We start from the raw sequence: 21797 nt of genomic DNA, 5'->3' as shown, positions 1-21797 counted from the left end.
ATACTTAAATTTATCCTATTATGGTCAGGTGAATCTTTTGGGATTATGACTGACAACAATGCCATGTTTCCTGTTGGTTATCCACTCACCAATGATATTGCAAATGGGATGAATGCCAATACTTTCAGTATCCCAACTATCTCTTCTTCTGTTTCAACAGAGATCCATGAAATCACACTGAAAGTTACACCCTTCAATACCTTTTGATCTTATGGTGATTATATATTAGTACATGTATAAGAATGATCCTGATGAAACATGATTTACATGGGATACTTCCCATAATGATATTCATTCCAATTGAGACACAGATTCTTGTTCATTTATTGGTTTATATCATAGTGGTTTGTCTCAAAACAAGATAACAGATGAACCAGAGGTGGAATTATGTACCAAGCATGACCAGTGGTATGGTGACAGCAATATATTCTGTCACTTCCGACACTACTAGCTCTATTGAATACAACCACATTAGTGAAAATAGGGTGGAGCTTTCAATTATACATTCTCCTTTCTATACACATTAACAAAAAAATGAACATTTTTATTTATTTATTCAATACAATAAATTTAAAAATACAATAACATTCATTTCTGGAACAAAATATTTTACATTTATACCATTTAAAATAACATATTTACTAATCCCATGGAATAAATATATCAAGTAATTCACATTTCCTCCAAACCAACACTGGATAAGTCGTATGGCAAACGACCATCAAATATGATATTTATTAATCATATTATTATACAAAATCAAGTTCCAAATGTAACTCTATCACAGTGGTTAACCCCGTGTATTCATAAGATCTTACATGTAACAGAAACATGATCTTCACATCATTAAAAAATTATCAATTGTTCAATTCTAAAACTAGTAATATATTGCCAAACCAAAGAAATTATGTCAGATAATCAACTATTCAAACACTGTTTCACACATTGGCAGAAAAGGATATGTTACTTTCTATTAATGGTTTAGTGGTAAGATTTGTAGGTTAAATGATTCTTACTGCACCAACATCACATACTAAAAATCTACAATATTTTTCTTTTGGCGATAAGCTAATTCTTAGTAACAAAAATTGACGGTGGATGGATGAAATAATTAGCAATAAATCATGTCTCCTCTGACTATGGTGGAGAGACATATTGTATTTGTCTTTATCGAACACGCAGTTTGTCAAATCTCTAAGAAAAATGGTAGCTACCATAGAAAGAAACCATATGAAGTTATGCATGTTACCAGAAATTTTTGTGAGAGTAAAACTATATTACCGGTACCAGAAATTTTTGTGAGAGTTATGCCACTTTGAACTTAGAAATTTTCCAAAGTATACATGTGAAAGAGCTCATCAGTGCAACTCCTTTGTAATTGCTCCACCAAATCTTATGAAATTTAGTAGATAGCTGTATGGAGTAGTACTTGTAGCCCTTGCTACAGCACTTCGTGTTTCGTGGATTAACAAGCGTTCATTGAAGCTCAATTTTAAACAATACCTCAATAGATTTTTCATCACCTTTTCCACTGGTGGATTGGGGGACATATATTAACAAACTTTCATTTTCAAATTTTAAGTAACTTGATAAAAAACTGAGGTCCAGAAAAGGGAAAATTGGCCAACTTGACAAATCAATGTACCAAATAGTGTTCTCCTCAAGCCAGGTTTTTATAGCTTTATAAATGTATAATGCTGAGCTATGTTTTTAGCTTTAAAAGCTGCATTGCAGTTAATACAAGCCAACATTTGTTAGCTTAAAATGGTTTCTGAAGTATGATGAAGTTTTTTAATACACATGCTGGTTACCTGCATAGTTAGCTATACAAGGCAGGTGCACAATGTTGTTTAGTAATAGGAGAATAGGCTGTTGAACACATTCAAAACTGTGTTACTGCTGCCTTATCTTAGAATAATAAATATCTTTGGTTTAATAATATCTAATTTGATTGTGCAATATAATTCAAAACTGAATATAAATTAAAATTAATTACAATAAGTTTTCATTTATACAAAATACATGCTCAATTGACTCTTGGTCAAACTTTATTGGGAAATTTATAATTAATTTATAAATGTACTAAACAGAATTAATAACTACAGACTGTAAGAGATCCAATCATATTATATCAATAAAATTACAATTGAGCATAAAAAGTCTAATATTGCAAGACTAAATGAGAAGAATAAAAAACACCGGTTTAAGGAACAAAACCTCATTTTTCTACTTTTCAATCTTTTTTTGTTCATGTTTTTATTCAATCATTTTCTATTTTAAATATTTGATTTTACTTTGTCCATATACATTTATTTAATATGATATAGACCAATAACATGACTATCCAAAACTTAGCACTCTGAAATACAGTCAAACTTCTCCAAACCAGACCCTCAGAAAACCGGTCTTCCTTTCAACCCGGCCGTTTTCAAAAGTCCTGACTGATATACCTTAAAACCTGTGTTTTGTCTTCAATAGAGCAGCCACCCACTAATATCGTACATCGGCCGGCTTTTTCATAGTTTTAGTTACATATTTCAAATAAAAACAACCTCTCAATTCCGGCCACCCGGTTATTGTTCACCTGTAATAAATGTGTAAACAAAACTGTAAATGATTACATAATATTACGTTATTAATAATTCATTCACTGACCGGTTAGCATTTCATCAGTGGACAGATGATAATTGAAGGGGACAGTAGTTTAAACAACAAATTTAATCCAGACATTACATTTTGTCACTGGTTGGCTGTTAATTAGTGTGTACACACGTCAGACAACCGGGGTCATTTAATGGTACGATCTTTACGATCTTTTAACTGTCATTTAATGTGACCTGTACCCAAGCCAAAACAACATAGGGGTGAAATTATTAGCCTTTGTTGATAGGTAATTTACGAACACAATACAAATAATTAATTACCTTCAATAGCCCTTTGATCTTGAATACATAGTCTTTCAAAACCGTGAACATTATTGTATCCGCAGTACTGTTTGTAAAATCAAATCATTTACAATTGGATGCAAGCTTTGAAATGTAATACAAGGCCAAAAGTTTTGAATTGGCATAAAACATGTCTCGACCAACAAACTGACAAGGTGTAGGGTTATAGAACACATTAATGGAAACAGCTCTTAGAATGCATTGCTATTTTTCACAAAACCCGGCCACCCCTGTAAACCGGCCATTTTTTCTTGTCCCAGTGGTGGCCGGTTAGGAGAAGTTTTACTGTATATGTTGTATTTTTTTTAAAATACATTAACATTACACATTTTCCTAAAAGAATAAAAAAAAACATGTTTTTAAGGTAAAATGTAACAAAATGGTTTTGACAATGAAATTTGGGGTTCAGTTGACAGGATATGGGCTGGTTGGTTGCTCAAAAATTTTGATCAACTTCAGCTATACTTCTTTTTGTTTTTAACAGCTACCTGTAGTCAGTCGACATATTTGTTTAATCATGTTTTTAATACCATATTAACATCAATAGAAACATTCATTTAACAAATTATCAGTCATAACATACAAACAACAAGGTATCAAATCTCAGGCAGAAAAGTACATCTATCATTACTTCAAACTTTTTTACTTATAATTACATCACAACAAAAATACATAAGCAATTCAAATGATTCACAACTTTGTATTCTTTAAAAATCTTTGACAAAAATGCACAATATCTAATCCAAATTTTTCTATTCACTTACATCTATCACTAAAGGGATCTTTTTTTCATGCTATGATTGCCTGCATTTAGACACAACAATGTAACCTCACATTCATTAGGAATTAACTGGGAACCTGTCTAAACCAGACATTATCCAGACATGAAGTCCAGTCATTTAACTTTTAATGCATTTTGAACCTGTATGAACCAACACTGCCTCGGGCAAACTCAAGTTTAGACAGATTTCAAATTATTTTTAGTGACAAAATTAACCCCTGACTAACAACAAAAAGTCTGTCATAACATAACTCTCTGCTGATATATCAACACTTGCTTACAATGAAACAGGAAATCTACCCATGATTATATTATTATAAACCCTAAATGTAAACAGTCATACAAGTTATATTATAATGTGATTAGAACCCTGAAGTTAACTTCTGAGTAAGTGTCATGACATTAAACAATATTTAATATTGCTTAAATGCTAAGTACAGTATGCAAAGATCATGGATACAACACAGTACCACATACATGGAATCAATTTGTTGACACAATGATTGGTCCAATTTAAAAAGACTATATCTTAACTAGTCTACCCTGCCTCAGAAAGTGGTCAATCTACAGGCTTGATGGACAGAGCATTTATTTTAAAATGGCTACATAACTCTCTAACCTGCAAATAAAAGATTCAAAATGCATAAAATGTTCCCTCAAAGGGTTGAAAAGAAAATTAAATGTAATGCACATCAAGCTATTCTGAGCAAACATATTAAAGTATAAATCTACCTGAACAAAGACAAATATCCTTCTATGACTTGGCCTACTTTTTATTTAACACATTTTCTGGACTATAAGTTGATGTGCAGTATAAGTCAAATTGCCTAATTTTTACCAAAATCACTAAAAAAAGACATAGTTGAATTCGGCAGATAAGTCGAGGGTTAGATGTGTGCATTTATATCGTAAGTGTCAGCGGAGATTCCAGCTGAGCGGTTTGTTTTCAACAGCATACAGCATATTATTTCAGCGATGTTACTATGTATAATATATCTGAATTAAATTAATAATTGTGTTTTTATTAAAGTGTACTTTGTCCGCAAGTTCAATTATTTTTATTGAATGGCGTGTCAATGGCTTTGAAGCCTTAGATCATCAGGTTTACGAAATTGTAAACATGTCAAACATGGGCACCCATGTGTGAAGTAAGCGGGAAATTTATTTGATGAATTGGTCATATGAGTGGTAATAATAAACAATATTACCTGGTATTACGAAATATAATAAAAGATAACTGTAACCTGCAAATTTGGTTGCAATTAGCCATTTAGATAACACCATAACTAATTATGATTTAAGCCACGTGCGAATGTGTTACGACATACCGTAAATGGGAAAAATTTGCATATTAAAGGACCAATAACTCCAGACTAGATAATGTCTTTCCAGTTAAAAAGAGTTTCGTTAACGCATCTTCTAGAGTTTGTTTATATATTTTAACTGTTTCAAAGTTTTAATTAACATTGTCGTATTCATTCATAAAGGATAGCAGCAATGATCAATAATATTCAAATTCAATTGCCGGTTTGACAGTTTGAGTGACAGCTTTCTTTGATTGCAGTTTACCAAAAATTTTAAATTAAAGGAATCAAAGGTGAACTAAACAAATCTAATGAAATGCATTGTAGGTGAACATTTTTCTCTTGAAAAATCCTTATATAAGTTGAAGTGGATGATCAGTCGAGGCTGACACTTTGCTGAAAAAAAATATCAACTTATAGTCCAGCAAATAAGGTGAAGATGGTGAAATAAATTATTGTGAACTTATTTTCAAAATTAATATTTGAATTTCACTACTACAATGTATTCATTTTTGTAAACATGTATCCTATAATGAAGTGACTTATTAGCAGTGAATAATTTTCATGATTTTTGGAAAATTATTAGTGTATTTGATCATTATTCCAGAATGAACTTTAAATTAAATACTCACCACGCCAAATCCAAAATGTACATGTGCACTGATAACTATCAAGGAATAACACCAGAGTATGTAGACTTCTAATGTTCCTAGAGGTATCAATATTACCATGGCAACTACACAACAAAGAGGTACCAACATCCAGTGGAATACTTCACATCTAGTATTACTCATCTGAGCAATAATTAGTCGACACTAGAAGTAAGAAATCATTCAGTAAAATATACCTTCTAAGTGGAGGGTTCACCTGATCAAACTTTACAAAACATTTAAATAAAAACATAATAACAAATCATAATGGATAAAAGATAATTGGCTATAAATCACAATGCCATAGACTATGACATTTTTTAAAAAGTTTAATCATCTTTCTTTGTAGCACAAGTTTTTAACTTCAACTCTCAACTCTCTCAGTCTGATAGTTTCTCTCATTGTTAACTGCCCTGGCAATAAAAAAATTCCACAAATGATATATTTATGTCAAATGAACTGTGACATTAACATCAGTTTAAAATGCCTTGACAGAACAACTCGTACTTCCAGGTTCACTGTGAAATTTTTGGTCTCGACTTCAAAACAGCCATTATTTAGTATATTAGTGTAAGATTTACCGTTATGTTAGAAAACACAGTGCCCGTTGTTAGGTAAAATAATCTTGGATGTAATTCTAGAATGTCACAACTAGAGTATCTTGTCCATATTATCATTAAAATAAACAAAGATGTTGTAGGTATTAGTGGTCTTGATGCCTCCCATAAATTCAACATCTTTCCTGTTTTGTTCCTGTACGACCTGAAAAATACAACTGATAACTGACATATTGTAAATGAATGACAATTTTGCTATCAAGTTTGACCATCAATACTTTAATTTTCTTTTTGAAGTTATTCTAATTGTCAGAAGTGTGAATATTACAAAGTACAATATAACTGACACATTTCAAACATGAGGTTCATATTAGTACAGGAATATGATATTGTAGTGCAACAAAAATCACATAAAACATATGCCCCATCTATATGAAGCTACACATCAAATTTGAAATCAATCCATTCATTGGGAGCCAAGATTTTTGTGATGAAAATTTTCTCTAACATTCCATACAGTGAAAAGTGGCAAAGCCAGACAAAAAGTTGATATAAGACAACACCCAAAATGGCTAATAATGTAATATATCTATAAGAAATTTAAATCAATCAAAGCTTAAAATTAACTAGTAAAATTATAGAACCCCTGATAATAAAACAGCTAAATCAGAATTTACATGATGTTTTAATTATTGCAAAATTGTGACTTGTAAAACAATGCAAACTAGCATTATAAAATGTTCCTATTACTGATATGGGATTTTCCGTAACTTCACAAAACTTGTTAATCACAGACTCCTAAAAAATTGCCAAATCATAATATCAAACACACATATTGTAGAAGTAATACCTTCTCTATATTATTCCATAATGTAAATGAAGTAATGCCTACTCTATAATATTCCATAATGTAAATGAAGTAAGGCCTACTCTATAATATTCCATAATGTAAATGAAGTAATGCCTTCTCTATATTATTCCATAATGTAAATGAAGTAATGCCTTCTCTATATTATTCCATAATGTAAATGAAGTAATGCCTACTCTATAATATTCCATAATGTAAATGAAGTAATGCCTACTCTATAATATTCCATAATGTAAATGAAGTAATACCTACTCTATAATATTCCACAATGTAAATGGCATGGTTAAACCAAAGAAACCAACTGTAATGATAAGGTATGGTCTCAATAAATAAATTGATAAAAATATAAAGCATGCTTACAGTGCATACAATGATAATGTTCAGTGGATAGAGTTAGTTGTCCCTTGATTAAATGAACTTCCTTAAGTAGCTGACTGCTCAATTGAGGAGATTTTCTATCAATATCTATTGTATTGTCTATAGAAGATTAATGTTCCTCCTCACAGTCAACTACCTAGAGAAGTCCATTAGATAATTGTTATTAAATCAATGGAGACCACCTCTATCCTCTGGTTGTCATCATTGTATGCACCGTTAATAAAAAAAATAATATTGCTTCAAGAAACTATGCATCACATAAATTTAATTATTAGATGCAATAAGATTTTAGGTTATGTCTGACAATAATAATTACCGTATGACTGTTATGTCGTCAATCTTATACATAACTGTTGACACCATTGTCTAACAATTTACAAAATTTTAACTTCTTATTGATAAGGAAATTTAAAAAGGCTTATGCAAAAATACAAAGAAAAAGATTGATATTTTTTTAATGCAATTCAATCTCAAATATTTTGTAAGGAAACTGCTATCTTTATTTTTCTAATTTAATAAAAAAAAATTAAAATTTGCTACTACATGTACAATGTAAATAACAAATAAAGATAAACTTACAGTAACAAACAACTTCAAAGAACTCTGAGGGATACCAGCCAAGTATTGGGAATCTAAATTTCCACATATCATGTCCACCAAAGTAAGTTACAACATACAGCAGTGTCATGCCCTGCAATGAAAAATCAATAATCCGCCTTTCAAAATTATCAAATTTCTATAATACCATGAATAATTAATAGTGTTTAGCAAAATATATTCTTTTTATGTACTATACTTTTTTGTTCAAGACATCTTCCAAGGCTATGATTTTAAAAAAATCAAGTACTGGTAATAAATGGCTTTTATTATCTAATGTTCATTGCATGAAACTAAAATTTAGAAAAGGTCCAAATGGCTTAAGAAACTATCAACATTGATATTCATTCCACTATTTTCTGTGTCAATACTTATTCCAATTCCAATTAAACAGTTGCACTAAAGGAAATGATATCCCTACCCCTCAGTGCAGGCATTGTACAAAAGTTTACTACAATCAATTATTCCAATTCACCTATTAACAGATGGATGGCTAGTGGTAAATCATAATGAGTCTATCCAAAAAAAAATTGGCAGATACAATTCATATAGGCTGTACAAAACGAGGAGTTTTGTTACCACATCCAAATTTTAAGGACAATCCCCTATCGAAAGCAAGTAAGAAAAAAAACTTATCTACATTGACTTACAATTTGACTTAAATCATAACCCCATGGCAAAAACAGGACTCCAGTTATGTATTTCTCCCAGTGTGACAGCATGAAACAGAACTGAACTCCTATGGATATAAGATAAACTCTAAAGACATCAACACCACATTCTCCCCGTCCATACACTGAATACATAGCCACAGGTATAAACAATGCTGCCCAGCTATCTAAACCATGATCAAACAGTTCTCCTAAAGGACTGCTGGACTTAGTTCTTCTGGCTTGTTTCCCATCAGTACCATCTGAAATTAAATTGTTTTTCTTTCAATTGTACTTATTCCTTGTTTAGCTTATAGAACAAACTGTAATGGTTGAGCATTTTGTTTCAATACTTACTGTGAGTTAACCATGGGTGTTCAAGTTATTGAGTTGCTATTGAATTACTTCAGCTATACAATTGAGTCATTCAAACTGAACAATATGTATTGCTGAAGTGGCATTCCTAAGGCTACAAGAGTCCAAATGTTCAATCAGTTAATGTTTAATAATTATAGAACCTAAGTGAGCATGCCCAAATACCAAACACACCGACGTATATGACCCTCAAATAAAAAGTATTTGAAAAGGTTCAAAAAGTTCCAACTCCCAAACAAAGGAGACAGGGCAATAAAGGATGTTATTGGCCTAAATTTTAACTGAAAATTAATCATAAAATGTTAAAAGATTTAATTGTGAATTTGCAGACTTGAATCTATCACAAATGAGTAAACAGAAAGACTTTTGATAGTTCTTGCATTGGAAGGACAGAAAAATTGCTTGAAGTTGACCAATATTCTGTCAAATTTTGTACTTTTTTGTCATTTTCTGGTCAAATTTTTTATAAGGAAATGGTGTCCACACCAAAGAAACAACTTCATATTTAGTGAATACATTTATTATTACATACAAAATGTTGTTTATCATATGTGAAAATATAATGTTGTTTCTTGGGTGTGGACAATTTTCTAGATGTAAATATGTATGAAAAAGCAACAACATTTACAATTCTTAGCAGTTTTTTGCTAAATGACATAAAATTGTTGCACCACTATGACATCATAACAATGAACTAATGCCACAATATATTATTTTTTCCTGTATTTATATATCTTACTGTTATGAACCACTTTCATTTTATAACAACAAAGCCCCTACACCTTTGAAAAACAAATATTTTTTTCCATGTAAGATCAATAAAGACAAATTCAAGTAGGGAATGAGAGATAAAGAAAATACAAAAAGTATATTTTTCACATGTACAAAAATTATACTGAATGTAGCATTAAGTTTCATTGAAATCGGAAAATTCACATGTGAAATGTTATGACACCAACCTTTTGAAAGTCAGTCTTACAGGGCTAAACTAATCCAAAAAGTAAACTTAACTTGGAAATCTTATGTGGATGCTGATGCCAATGCCAGAAGAAATACCTGAGTCTAGCCTTTTGTGACATTCATCGCAGGCAAGACAAAAACTAATGAAATAGAGCATTGTTTTTTAAAGGTATTACTTTATTCATTCTAATAAAACAAGTTACAATGTATAGGTAACAATATTGTTCTCAATGTTCTGCTTACATTCTTTCAGATTTAACACATGATGATATTAATTACCTAATGTGTGAGAAAGGAACATGTTCAGTCCACACACTAGCCACACCCAATTAGGAATAGGTGGATACTCATCATGATCTCTGCTGGCAGCATAAAAATCTTGGTCATAGTATGTCAACAGGAAAAAATTGCCAACTAGTTGAAGGAATCCAGTTAATGTTAGTAGATTTGGAGCCAACCATTTTGGGTAAAACTAGAAAAATACATGAACATGTATTAAAATAATTATTATGACACAAACATGTACAGTACTTGCAGAATTGTATATTGTGAAGCATGAAATATTCGTACCAGTTTTATTTGTTCTATTTTCACAGTAAGACCTGTAATGTGAAAATTAAACCAATAATACAACTTGAAGAATGATCACAAATTTAAAACTTCCCTAAAGTAGACTGATCCCAGAAACGGCGAAAAAGGATAGCCAAAAGACAGCCAAAATGTCCTGGTTTAGTGTCTTATTCTTGTGCCTCAATAAGCATGGAACCAAACAAATCATGTACATGCATACATATATGAACACATCTTTTTAAGAACAAAAACACTGAAAATAATTCTCATCATGTGTGTTCATAGCTTCCCAAAAATGAATAGAACAAAGTTTAAATACCAGTCCACATAAAATTCAGACCCTGCCTATGTTACAATGCAAGGTGAACAAAACCCATGGATCAGAGGATGCTTTTTTTGGTCTACATATGCTATATTTTAATATGACAATAGTCCTTTCTGTATTTATATCTGTACTTTTGTGAAAACTACACTTTAACCTCCGACTAAAATCAACCAAATAAAAATAAATCAAGAATGATAATGATGGTTGTCATCATGAACTCGTGGATCATTATGGTGTATCCATCTGTACCATGAAAACCGATTTATTCAACGGATCATAGTTTTCCTTTCCTCATTTGTCTACCCTGGACTTGACTTCTATGAGCAACTCGGCGGGTGTTTCTAGAAAAGCAGAGGACGCTTACCCTACCAGTGCATCTGGTCCATGCTCCCAGTTTTAAGTGGAGTCTGGGTTGCTCATTTGCTTTTGTTACTTTGTATGTATGATTTTAGTTACTTTGTGTTCATTGTTGTGTATATCTGTTTTACAAGTCTGGTCTTTGTCCCTGGATTACATTCTTTGGATTTCCGCTATAACCTTGGTTCCCTTGATTACTCTTTCATGTACTAAACTACAATTCATATACATTTTATCTCAAAAGCGCAACCACCAAATGAAAAACTAAGACTGGTTATGTGATCTGAAATAGTTTCTGAACAAGAAATAAAACTGAATTCGATCGGTTTTGACATGCATGAATCACCTCATTTCTGATTTTTATAAAGACTGGAACTTAATAAGTTGACATTCATCTATCAATGTTTAATTACAATTTACTGGGCAAGTGTTTACTTCTAGCTCTGTCATATTCATAAAGTAATATTTCTTAATAAGATATAAATAAAAATAAAATAATAATAATAAATAAAACTTTTCAAATACAATAACTTTGTATCCCAACATGCATTATTTTCATTGTAAAACAGCCTAAGATTGAGTTGCTATTAAAATTAATTGTTATAAAATATTTTACTTTCTAAAGCAACTAGTGTAGAAGTTCCATTGAATTAGGTAAATATCAATTAAGGAGGAGCAAATATTGAGCATGTTGGGTCTTTTCAACATCACATTTAAAAAAACAAAAAACAAAAAAATTTAACTGACACAGATCTACACATAACTGCAATTAAAAGAAATACAAACCTCAACAACCCAGTTCCAGAAAGGATGAGTGATGTAGTTACTCACTGGACTTGTGTCAACTGCACTGTACTGTAACAATAAAAAAGGAATGGGATTTGTTTCGATGTATCACTAAATGATAATTTAAAGTGTTCATAACTCTGAGAAGGTGTAGGGGCAATTAAGCAAGAATATGGCCCAAAAATATCAACTTTTTAATAATAATATAAAAATCATTAAAAAAAAAAAGAAAATTATATGAATATCAGGAAAATGTTGTTTTATGCAATCAATGGACTCAAGTCTCAAAATTCACAATTAACACTTTCAACACTGCATGATAAACTTTCAGTTACATTTTGGACCAAAATAAAAGAGCTTTTAATGGGGCAGACAAACTGACATGCAAGGGGTATAAAAATAGTTTGAGGTTTGTTCTGTTATAATAGTTTTCTGGTTCTTGAAGTTTAGATGTTGTTTGTGTTCCCTAGCATCTCTTAATTTAACAAAGATCATATGCAACAAAATAATTATCAGAATTTAGACTGATCCTGGAACCCTCCTATCTATATTTGTTTGTATCTGCATACTGATCAAAAAAATGTTGGATTGGAATCTTATTGATAGTAATGTCAATGACACTTTGCATATTATTGACCCCCTCTAAACAAGGTTGCTTACAGTATATACATGTACTTGTGTGCATTTTTTTTAATCTAAACTTAATAAAATAATTTTTGTTTCAATTGATTCTTTAAGTCTTAATTTTGAAAAAGTGTTTATATGATAGCCTGCATTATGCTGCAAGTTTAGATATAAATAGCAAAAAAAAAAACATAACTTTTAGTTTTGATTAGTTTTCAAATAAAAAAAATTTTAAATGACCTTTTTACACTGAGTAACCATAAGAAAATTACATGTAACTCTGAAGTTAATTGTTACTCTGTTGTTTACTGAATAAATGGGGGCATCCTCAGAGTTAAGACTTTATACATGCATGTTAGTCTTCCAAATGTATGTACAAATGTAAATCCAATTTTTTGTAATTGTTACTTCTACAATAAGTCCTACGGATATATTTGACAAAGCCGCTTTCAAAATGATTTAGAATTTATTTTTGTCCTTCTACTTATGTTTCTGTCGGAGGGTTCCATGTTTCACCTGTCTCATATCAATTTAATGAAAGACATTTATGGAACGTGTGCATACAAGTCAACAATGAACATAAGGTTTTTTAGTTTAATATGCTAGCAAGGAAAGCAACCTGTATATACAATGCACACAGAAAGATGTGTGTCAGCTTTTAAGTTTGTAAGGTTTTGAAGCCAAGTTGATGTCATAGTGATGCTATATTAATTATGAGACAAGAATATCATTCAATGCTTAATCTATCTGAGAAAATCAGGGAAAAATTACTTTCCTTACAGAGAGGCACCAGGAAATTTCAGGCAGACAGTGCTGTTGGAATTTCCATTTGTCTCTGAATTTTTCCCTGGGCAGAACTGATGTCAATTACATGCAAAAGTAATTAATTTCAACCCAATTACTTGCCAAATTCTTCAATTAAAATACAATTACACAAAATCTGTAAAGTATTTAATTAAATTACAATTACTTTTGTAATGTAATTTATTAATTTTTAATTAAATCCAACATTTATACAGAAATCTGAGATTGTTAATACAAATAATCGTCCAACCAATTTCAAGATAAATATCAAATGTCATCATTACATTTGATCATCATAAGGCCATGAAATGTCTTGTCAGAAAGGGAAAAACGCCTTTCCTGCAATGGAAAAATGTCAACAGAAGCAGTACATAAGTGATTCATTGATAATTTTGAAAGGGTTGGGAGGTTCCCCTCATTCACTTCACAGTACATCAAAAAAAAACATTGTCCAAGGCATCACATTCTCAGAGGTTAAATATATATGTCAACTTCAATGACAGTGGCAGAAGTGTGCCTCCTTAATGTTAGTGGCTGGTGAACTTAATTCATTGATGTGATCAGTCATATCTACCATTCTATTAGTCAACAGATATCAACTAGAAGCTTCTGATTTTTAGAATCAATGTGGGCTGCACTTCATTTCAAACAATTTTGAAAAAGGACTAGTTATCATTTCCGACAATATTTAGTTTACATTTCCAGCAGTTTTGTTACATTTCTGACAATTTTAAATAGGTAATGATGTAATGATATGTTAAAGAAAATGGATAGTATTAAACCATTACACGAACTTGGATGAAAATATCACAGGTAATATAACATTTGGCCATGGGGGTTAAAATTTGTATAAAAAGTAAATGTGGTGAGTATTTGCTCAGTTACTAAACATATAAATAAACTGAGCATTTATTGTTCAGACAACATTATAAAAGTCAATCAAAATGGAGACAATACAAACAGAAACTAAAAGAGGAAATAAAGCTATAATTGTTGGGCAAATTTTTACTGAAGGAAAATGTTTTGAAAAATGCAGACATTGTGAATGTATGTAGCATGGGGAATAAAGGTACTAAATTGATTACAACTGACAGAGATGGACTATCAATTACAAAGGAACGCAGCACACATACTTGTAATTCAGAGATGAGTGACCAAAAAACTGAAGCTCACCAGTCACATGCTCATGTCAGAAAACAGTGAGGAGATATTTTCAGAAAGCCTATAACAGTTGTGCAATCAGAACTCCAGGAAATAAATAAAGTTTACTTTATTGCCTTGTGATATTGAAAACCCTGCACTATCTTTATACAGGGAGCATCATGAAAACATGCCTGTATTGCCTAAGAGTAGAAGTGAAGTTCATGATGCAATACAAAGTTTCTGAAAATCTGAAAATTTGTACATGTAGACGACAAAGTCTTGGAAATTTTGATTCTTTCTCCACAAACCAATCTTCAAATACTATGAATTATTCATCGATGGAACATTTAAAACCTGCTTGAGACACTTCTTTCAACTTTATACCATCCATGGAAGTAATATAAGAACAGCGTTCCAAAGTCCCCTGTGTACAAAGATACAATTCAAACTTTAAATTCATTGAAACTTTCTAAGTCCAAGGGCCACAACTTCTGTAAAAATCATTCAACCATAACCAGAGTTAAATCTAATATGTAACTTCTCATAGTAAGATTACACACAAAAGATAAATTCAATCGGTAAAAGTATTACAAAAAACAGTGTGGAAAACTTGAAATTCATTGAAATGTTCTAAGTCCAAGGGCCATATCTTCTGTAAAAATCATTCAACCATAACTAAAGTCGAACTTAATCTGTAACTTCTCATAGTAAGACTACATACAAAAGATAAAATCAATTGATAAAAGCATTACAAAAAAAGCATGGAAAACTCCAAAGGCCATACCTTCTGTGAAAATCATTCATCCAAAACCAAAGTCGAATATAAACTGTAACTCTTCATAATAAGGCTACATACCAGAAACAAACTTATTTGGTAGGAGCATTACAAAATAAATGTGGAAAACCTGGACAGACGCCCTGCATTTCCATGTCCCCTCGCGTCACGGGGACAAAAATGGTCATTATTTACCTTTAGTTTTTCCTTTGCTACCATCAAAGTCAGAACAGTGTTACAACAAGATGTGGTCACTTCTGATCAACAGCTGCCTTGAAAAAAATCTCCAATTAAATCCTGCTGTAATTCATATCGATTTTGAGAGAGCTATGCATTATGCATCATATCAGGCTTTCCAGATTCTCAAATGGTTGTCAATATTTTATGGACTTTCCTTTCTCCCACCTGAAGATGTTGAAGACAGCTTATCTGAAGACATCATGAGTGATGCTATTGATAATGACAAGTGCTTACACTTTGCTAACTATGTACTAGCTGGATATATTACTGATTCATAAACCTTTCCACATACAATTTGGGCAGCGTTCTAGCAAAAATAAATGGACCTGAATCATTTCATTCTATATTAAACACTCACTTTATGCCAGTCACCCAAACATTTAACGTTTTCCTTTTTGTTGATTAGATTAAGAAAATACAAGCTACAACTTACATAAAAATTCATGCCATTGACCTTTATTTTCACTCCACAATGATGTGAAACAGAACAAGAGGCTCCCAAGAGCCTTAATTGCTCATCTGGTTATAGTTTGTCCTTCAAGGACAATAAATTTAACAAGGAGTTGTCCAACAATTTTAACTCAAGAAGACTTTGGTAGGACTTATCATAAGGATCATTTCAGCAACTGAAAGTTTCTATTATAATTTTAAAGATATTGGCTGAAAACAGTAAAAAAAAAAAAAACAAACAAACATCATTTTTCATCTTTCAAGCGCAAAAACTCTTACAAGGTGTCACCAAACAACTTTGATCCCTGAAGACTTTTGAAGGCCTTATAATAAGGATCATTTCAGCAACTGAAAGAGTTTGGCTAAACCTTATGGTTTTGGAGATATATGTGAAAAACTACTGTCTGACCCCATATTCTAATTTTATTAACAACGGTCATGTTTTTTCGACAGATCAAAAATCCCCACATCAGTTCTATGCAGGATACCCCAAGGAACACTCATACAAAGTTTGGTTTTAATTGGTCACATAGCGTCACAGAAAGATTTTTGAAAGAAAAAAACATTAAAAATAGCCAAAAAACGTTGAAAAAAGGTAAATAACCCCAATATGGCTTAACAGGTTAAAATGAAAATTTGATTACAGATAGTCCTCCTCATGCCGAACACTTTTCATCATGTCAGAATTTGACTAAACCTAACATTTTGGAGATATATGCAAAAAACTACTTTCTGACCCCTGTATTCTATTTTTAGTAACAGCAGACATGTTTTTAGACAGATCAAAAATCCCCACATCTGTTCTATGCAGGATACCCCAAGAAACATTCATACCAAGTTAGGTTCCAATTGGACAAGTAGTGTCAGAGGAGAAGCTTTTTTAAAGAAATAACATTAAAAATAGAAAAAAAAACGTCAAAAAGTCCAATAACTCCAACATGGCTCGATGGATTTAAACGAAGATTTAACCACAGATAGATCTCATCATACTGAACACTTTTTATCCATGTCAGAATTTGACAAAACCTAAGTTTAGCTAAACCTTACGATTTTGGAGATATATGCAAATAACTACTGTCTTATCCCTATGTTCATTTTAGTAACTCCCCAAATCAGTTCAATGCAGGATACCCCAAGAAACATTCATACCAAGTTTGGTTCCAATTGGTCAAAAAGTGTCAGAGGAGAAGATGTTTGAAAGACAAAACATTAAAAATAGGAAAAAAAACATCAAAAAGGGCAACAACTATGACAAGGTGAGCTAAAAACTGTAGTTTGCTGTTGCATGGTTTAAATGTTATTCCTGGGGAGAACCGATTTTATTAAGTGCCTAGGGTATAAGTTTGGCCAGTTACTGATATTTAAAGATATGTAACTGATAAGTTAAGTTTACATTTTTTCACAGAACATTTTAATTATAGTGCTTTTTGTTGTAAAACTTAAATTTGGTGGATGTTTCATATTTTTACCTGAACCGTGATTTATAATAAATGTATATGAATATCCTGCTCAAAATCCTTCTTCTACCTCCCCATGGTGAACAGGGCTTAACAGGTTTTACCCAATTCAAGAATCTAATTAGTAACTGAAATGGCAGCTTATGCAAATGTGGCCCTTGCAGATCTTGCTAATTGGCTAAATTATCTGTATTCTTATAGCTCAGCTTTATCTCTAGTATGTTCTTACCATTTGGTTTACTCAGTTACAGTGAAAGAAATAAGCAGTAAGACCTACAGATTGAGTCTATGTAAAATCAAGCAGGTCTATGATGAAATTGGCTCAATTTCCTTTGAAATGTACAGTGCGGTCTACATAAAATTATGATGGGTCTATGTTGACCAAAAATTAAGTTTCTTACACTGCAGTTATTTTACTCATTTATTTATATAATCAGTGCTCATTTTAAGCTTTAAGCTAATTGTTTTGTTTATCAATGTGCTTTTTTATGTAGTGCTTTAACATTGCATATGCTTAAAATTGTATTTATTTAAATGATGTATGTATTGTGTGCATCTAATTATGTATCTGTATGTCTGCATGACTTTAGTGTACTTCTATGTGTTGTTTTGTTGTGTGAATCAGTATAAAAGCCCTACAGTGCTTATGTTTTTTGTAATGTGCATCTGACTATACCAGGGTTTGACACTAACTTTTCATGATAGGTAGCCCACAGGACCATGTGATAAATAATTAAGTAGTCCTCAAAATTATTTTGTGGTCCTTTTCTTAGGACTAATGAAATTTTAAGAACTAATTGAGGTAGTCCTCCTAGAAATTAGGTAGGCACAGGACTACTGGACTACTATTAGTATCAAACACTGCTATAAATAAAAGTTTCTGTCCTGTTATCTGTTTTGTTTACCTGCGTAATGGAACATGTACAACAAAATTGACAAAAATTAATTGCTGTAAATAAAATGAAGTGTACATTGCAGGAAATGAAATGCAGCATTAATGTTCTACTAGCCATCTTCATGTATATATTGGTAATAAAACCTAAGTTTATTAATAGTTTGATGTGCTAGTCAATATTTAAACCTGATGATCTTTTTACATAATATGATACAATGATAACTTAAAGTAGACAAAGAAGGATGTGTCTACATTTTACAACTGAAGACTTTACACTTGTAATTGAAAAGTAATTAGTAATTACATGCAAAAATATTAAAAATCCTGAAGTACACATTACATTGAATTACTTCAATTTTTTTATTAATTATAGCTAATCACAGTTACATTTTAATTACCCCAGGTCTGTCCCTGGGGCACACTTAATGCATAATATTTTATTAGTCAAATACAGGGCATAATCTAGGATTCAGTGGATAAGAGAAAGGACTTCTCCCTTCCAGGAGTGATAGGAAGAAGTGAGTCTGGAATGGGGAGAATTCATACTTCACCGCTAGAATATTTTATCGTATTGATATGAAGTTGTATCTCAAGGACATGTATTCTTATAAATAATAAACAAATAAGATAAGTTTAAGTTTAATACTGTAATTCCATTTTCTATACTTGCATATGAATAAGTACATGTACATGTATAATAAGTAACTTTAATTGAATATAGCAAGTGATCAGATTGTCATTGAGAACTTGTTTCTTATAATGACATTTTCTTAAAGTCTAAGAATGGTCTGCACCTTCATGTGGTCTCTTCCTGAAAAAGAAAAAAGATAATTTATGCAAATCATCTCTGTTCTGACATTATGATGAGTACAATTGTATTGTGATTGATACAAAGCACAAATCAACCTGTACTGGCATGCATGTACATGAATGTTTACATGAACATGTACATTGTTTAGTGGGATTATTTTCAAATAATTGATAGTTATAATTTAGATTGAGAAATGGATGACTGCATTTTATCAAACCAAAGTGTCACTTCAAACCCACATGCTCTCATACACATAACTGTGATCCAAGCTGAACTTACCAATTATCAATTTCTTTTAAAACCATTTAAATCAACGAAAGAGTCTCTCATTGAGAAAATCAATTAATTGTTGTCATCAAATTACATATTTAATCAAGGAACACATAATGTACATGTACCTTACCTTGTGTGATTGTTTTCCTTTGATTTTGAACTCAATAAGTTGAATATGTTTCATTCAAATAGCTTCTGCTGGTTTTATCCATTATCCAAGTCGCTAGAAAGGATGAAATATTCCCTGGATTGCTTGGAACTAATGAAAATTAAGTCATCTTCTTCCAATTCAAGTTTTCTCTTCATTTGAAAAATTGCCACCGTTTCGGTTTTTGTTTGTTTGTTTGTTGGTGTTTAATGTCCGAGCAGCAATATTTCAGCTATATTCAGACAATGAACATGAAATTGATGATAAAATGAACATGAAATGATGATGAAATGAAAAAGGGATGGGACACAAGGACAATGGGGTCGACAAATTTTGATTGCCACTGGAAATAGGGAGAGGTGGGTAGGGTCGGGCAATTTAGCCTCCTGTGGCGGAGCCCTATGGTTCCTACTCCGGGAGAATACCACAGTAGGGTTCTTTAACGTGCAAGGAACGTGGCATCTTTCCCAACACGGTGCACCACTATGGTTTGCGGTCAAGTTTTCCTTATTATAGCCTGACAACCCCAGCATGTAACACGCCAGGGGTACCCCATTCCACCACCTGGGGCACACATCCCAGTTGCTCTGTGGGCAGAGTGCCCTAGCCCCTGGCTAGTGTTCTGAGCACTATTTAGTCTCCTTTTACGACAAGCTTAGCGCTGCTGCAGGCCTATTCTTTTAACACCCGGACCTGCACGGGGAGCCATCATTTTGGTAGTTTATTACCTGGAAGGGCTAAAGTTATCTCTCTTTGGTCAAATTTCACAGTGACTTCACTTCTCTTAAAGGAACACCACCTGGCGACTTTAACTATTTTTAAAAATTCTTGGCAACTTAAATCTCCATTTTGCTGCTAAGATTATACCCTGAAATATCCTCATTATCCTGAAGTTGATCAAGAGTATCAATATCATGATTAAATTGTATCATTGACAAATAAAGATTGAAGACTTTATTGACAAGTACAGCATGTTCATGTTGTAGCAGTCAGTCTGAACTTGTCTTAATCCGAAGAAATGTTCCATTGGGGTTGGCAAATTTTGATTGCCACTGGAAATGGGAGAGGTGGGTAGGGTCAGGCAATTTAGCCTGACAACCCTAGCATGTAACATGCCAGGGGTACCCATTCCACCACCTGGGGCACACAATCCAGTTGTTCTTATGGGCAGAGCGCCCTAGCCCCCGACCAGGGTTCTGAGTACTATTTACTTTAGTCACCTTAGTGCTTAGTGCTACTGCAGGCCTATTCTTTTGACACCGGGACCCACACAGGGCAAATGATAAGACATTAATTCATTAATTAGTTTATTTAAATTTTGTCACTAACCATTGTTACAAAAAAGCTTATTAAAGTACTTGCTTGAAACCGAATATTTGATATATTTTGAAGGTTAACACCATATTTATTTCTTTTTTCTTGAACAGGCATCTTTCCCAAAGTCACCCAGTATTAAGAGCCTTGTCATAACTTCAAGTATATGAATACTCTTAACTGGTGGAACTACACATAAATTCAGCGTATTTTTTCTTTTTTCTTTTTGTGGTAAATGGATAAAATTCTGAACTGAAGTGCTGATAGGATGTAGTAATTGCATGAAGACAAGATCTACCTGGACTCCTATTACAAACCCAAGATCTGACCACGAACTCGAATTATTGGCACACTTCTAGACTGTTGTCTTCCACTTTGGAGTATTATTGACCTCATTGCAAGGAAACTTTACAGTAAAAATGAGTTTATGTGCAAGCATAAGTTAAATATTCAGTAATACGGACATGGTCGACATGGTCCGCGTCAAAAAACGTACACACACACGTACAAAAACAAACATGAGACTGCCGGTAAAACTAATCTTGTATTAACTTGTTACAGATTGTTTGGAAGCGATCAAAAATAAAAATTGTACAATGATATAAAAGGACTTTTCAACTACATTTCATATCTTAAAAATTGTACCTTGTAATTATCAAATCCTTTCAAAACATCTTTCGACAAGTAAGTAAACTTTGCCATGGTGGTGACCGTTCTTCGGAATATTCGTCTGTAATAGAAATTATTTGTTGTGTGTTGT

At 32.1% G+C, this 21797-nt stretch overlaps 1 protein-coding gene and 1 long non-coding RNA gene across 2 annotated transcripts; one reads left to right on the top strand and one right to left on the bottom strand.

Moving 5' to 3' along the window:
* Positions 1-535: 535 nt before the first annotated feature.
* On the bottom strand, positions 536-21784 carry LOC148629902 (ethanolaminephosphotransferase 1-like). Its single transcript, XM_088559492.1, has 9 exons — positions 21683-21784; positions 12104-12172; positions 10345-10537; positions 8731-8993; positions 8063-8174; positions 7358-7406; positions 6262-6442; positions 5663-5845; positions 536-4345 (listed from the first exon to the last, which is right to left on the bottom strand). The coding sequence occupies exons 1-9, from the start codon at positions 21737-21739 to the stop codon at positions 4286-4288; spliced, it is 1167 nt and encodes a 388-aa protein (XP_088415618.1). The 5' UTR covers positions 21740-21784; the 3' UTR covers positions 536-4285.
* On the top strand, positions 2790-10707 carry LOC148629903 (uncharacterized). The gene is made up of 2 exons (XR_015918226.1): positions 2790-2890; positions 10319-10707. It is a non-coding gene; the product is annotated as an uncharacterized LOC148629903 (long non-coding RNA).
* Positions 21785-21797: the final 13 nt, after the last annotated feature.

This window comes from Perna viridis, chromosome 1, assembly GCF_037379345.1.
Source record: "Perna viridis isolate PV_CMFRI_1.1 ecotype Kerala chromosome 1, ASM3737934v1, whole genome shotgun sequence".
Taxonomy (NCBI): Eukaryota; Metazoa; Mollusca; class Bivalvia; order Mytilida; family Mytilidae; genus Perna; species Perna viridis.
The sequence above is the reverse complement of the archived record's forward strand: the minus strand, read 5'-3'. Positions and strand labels throughout refer to the sequence as shown.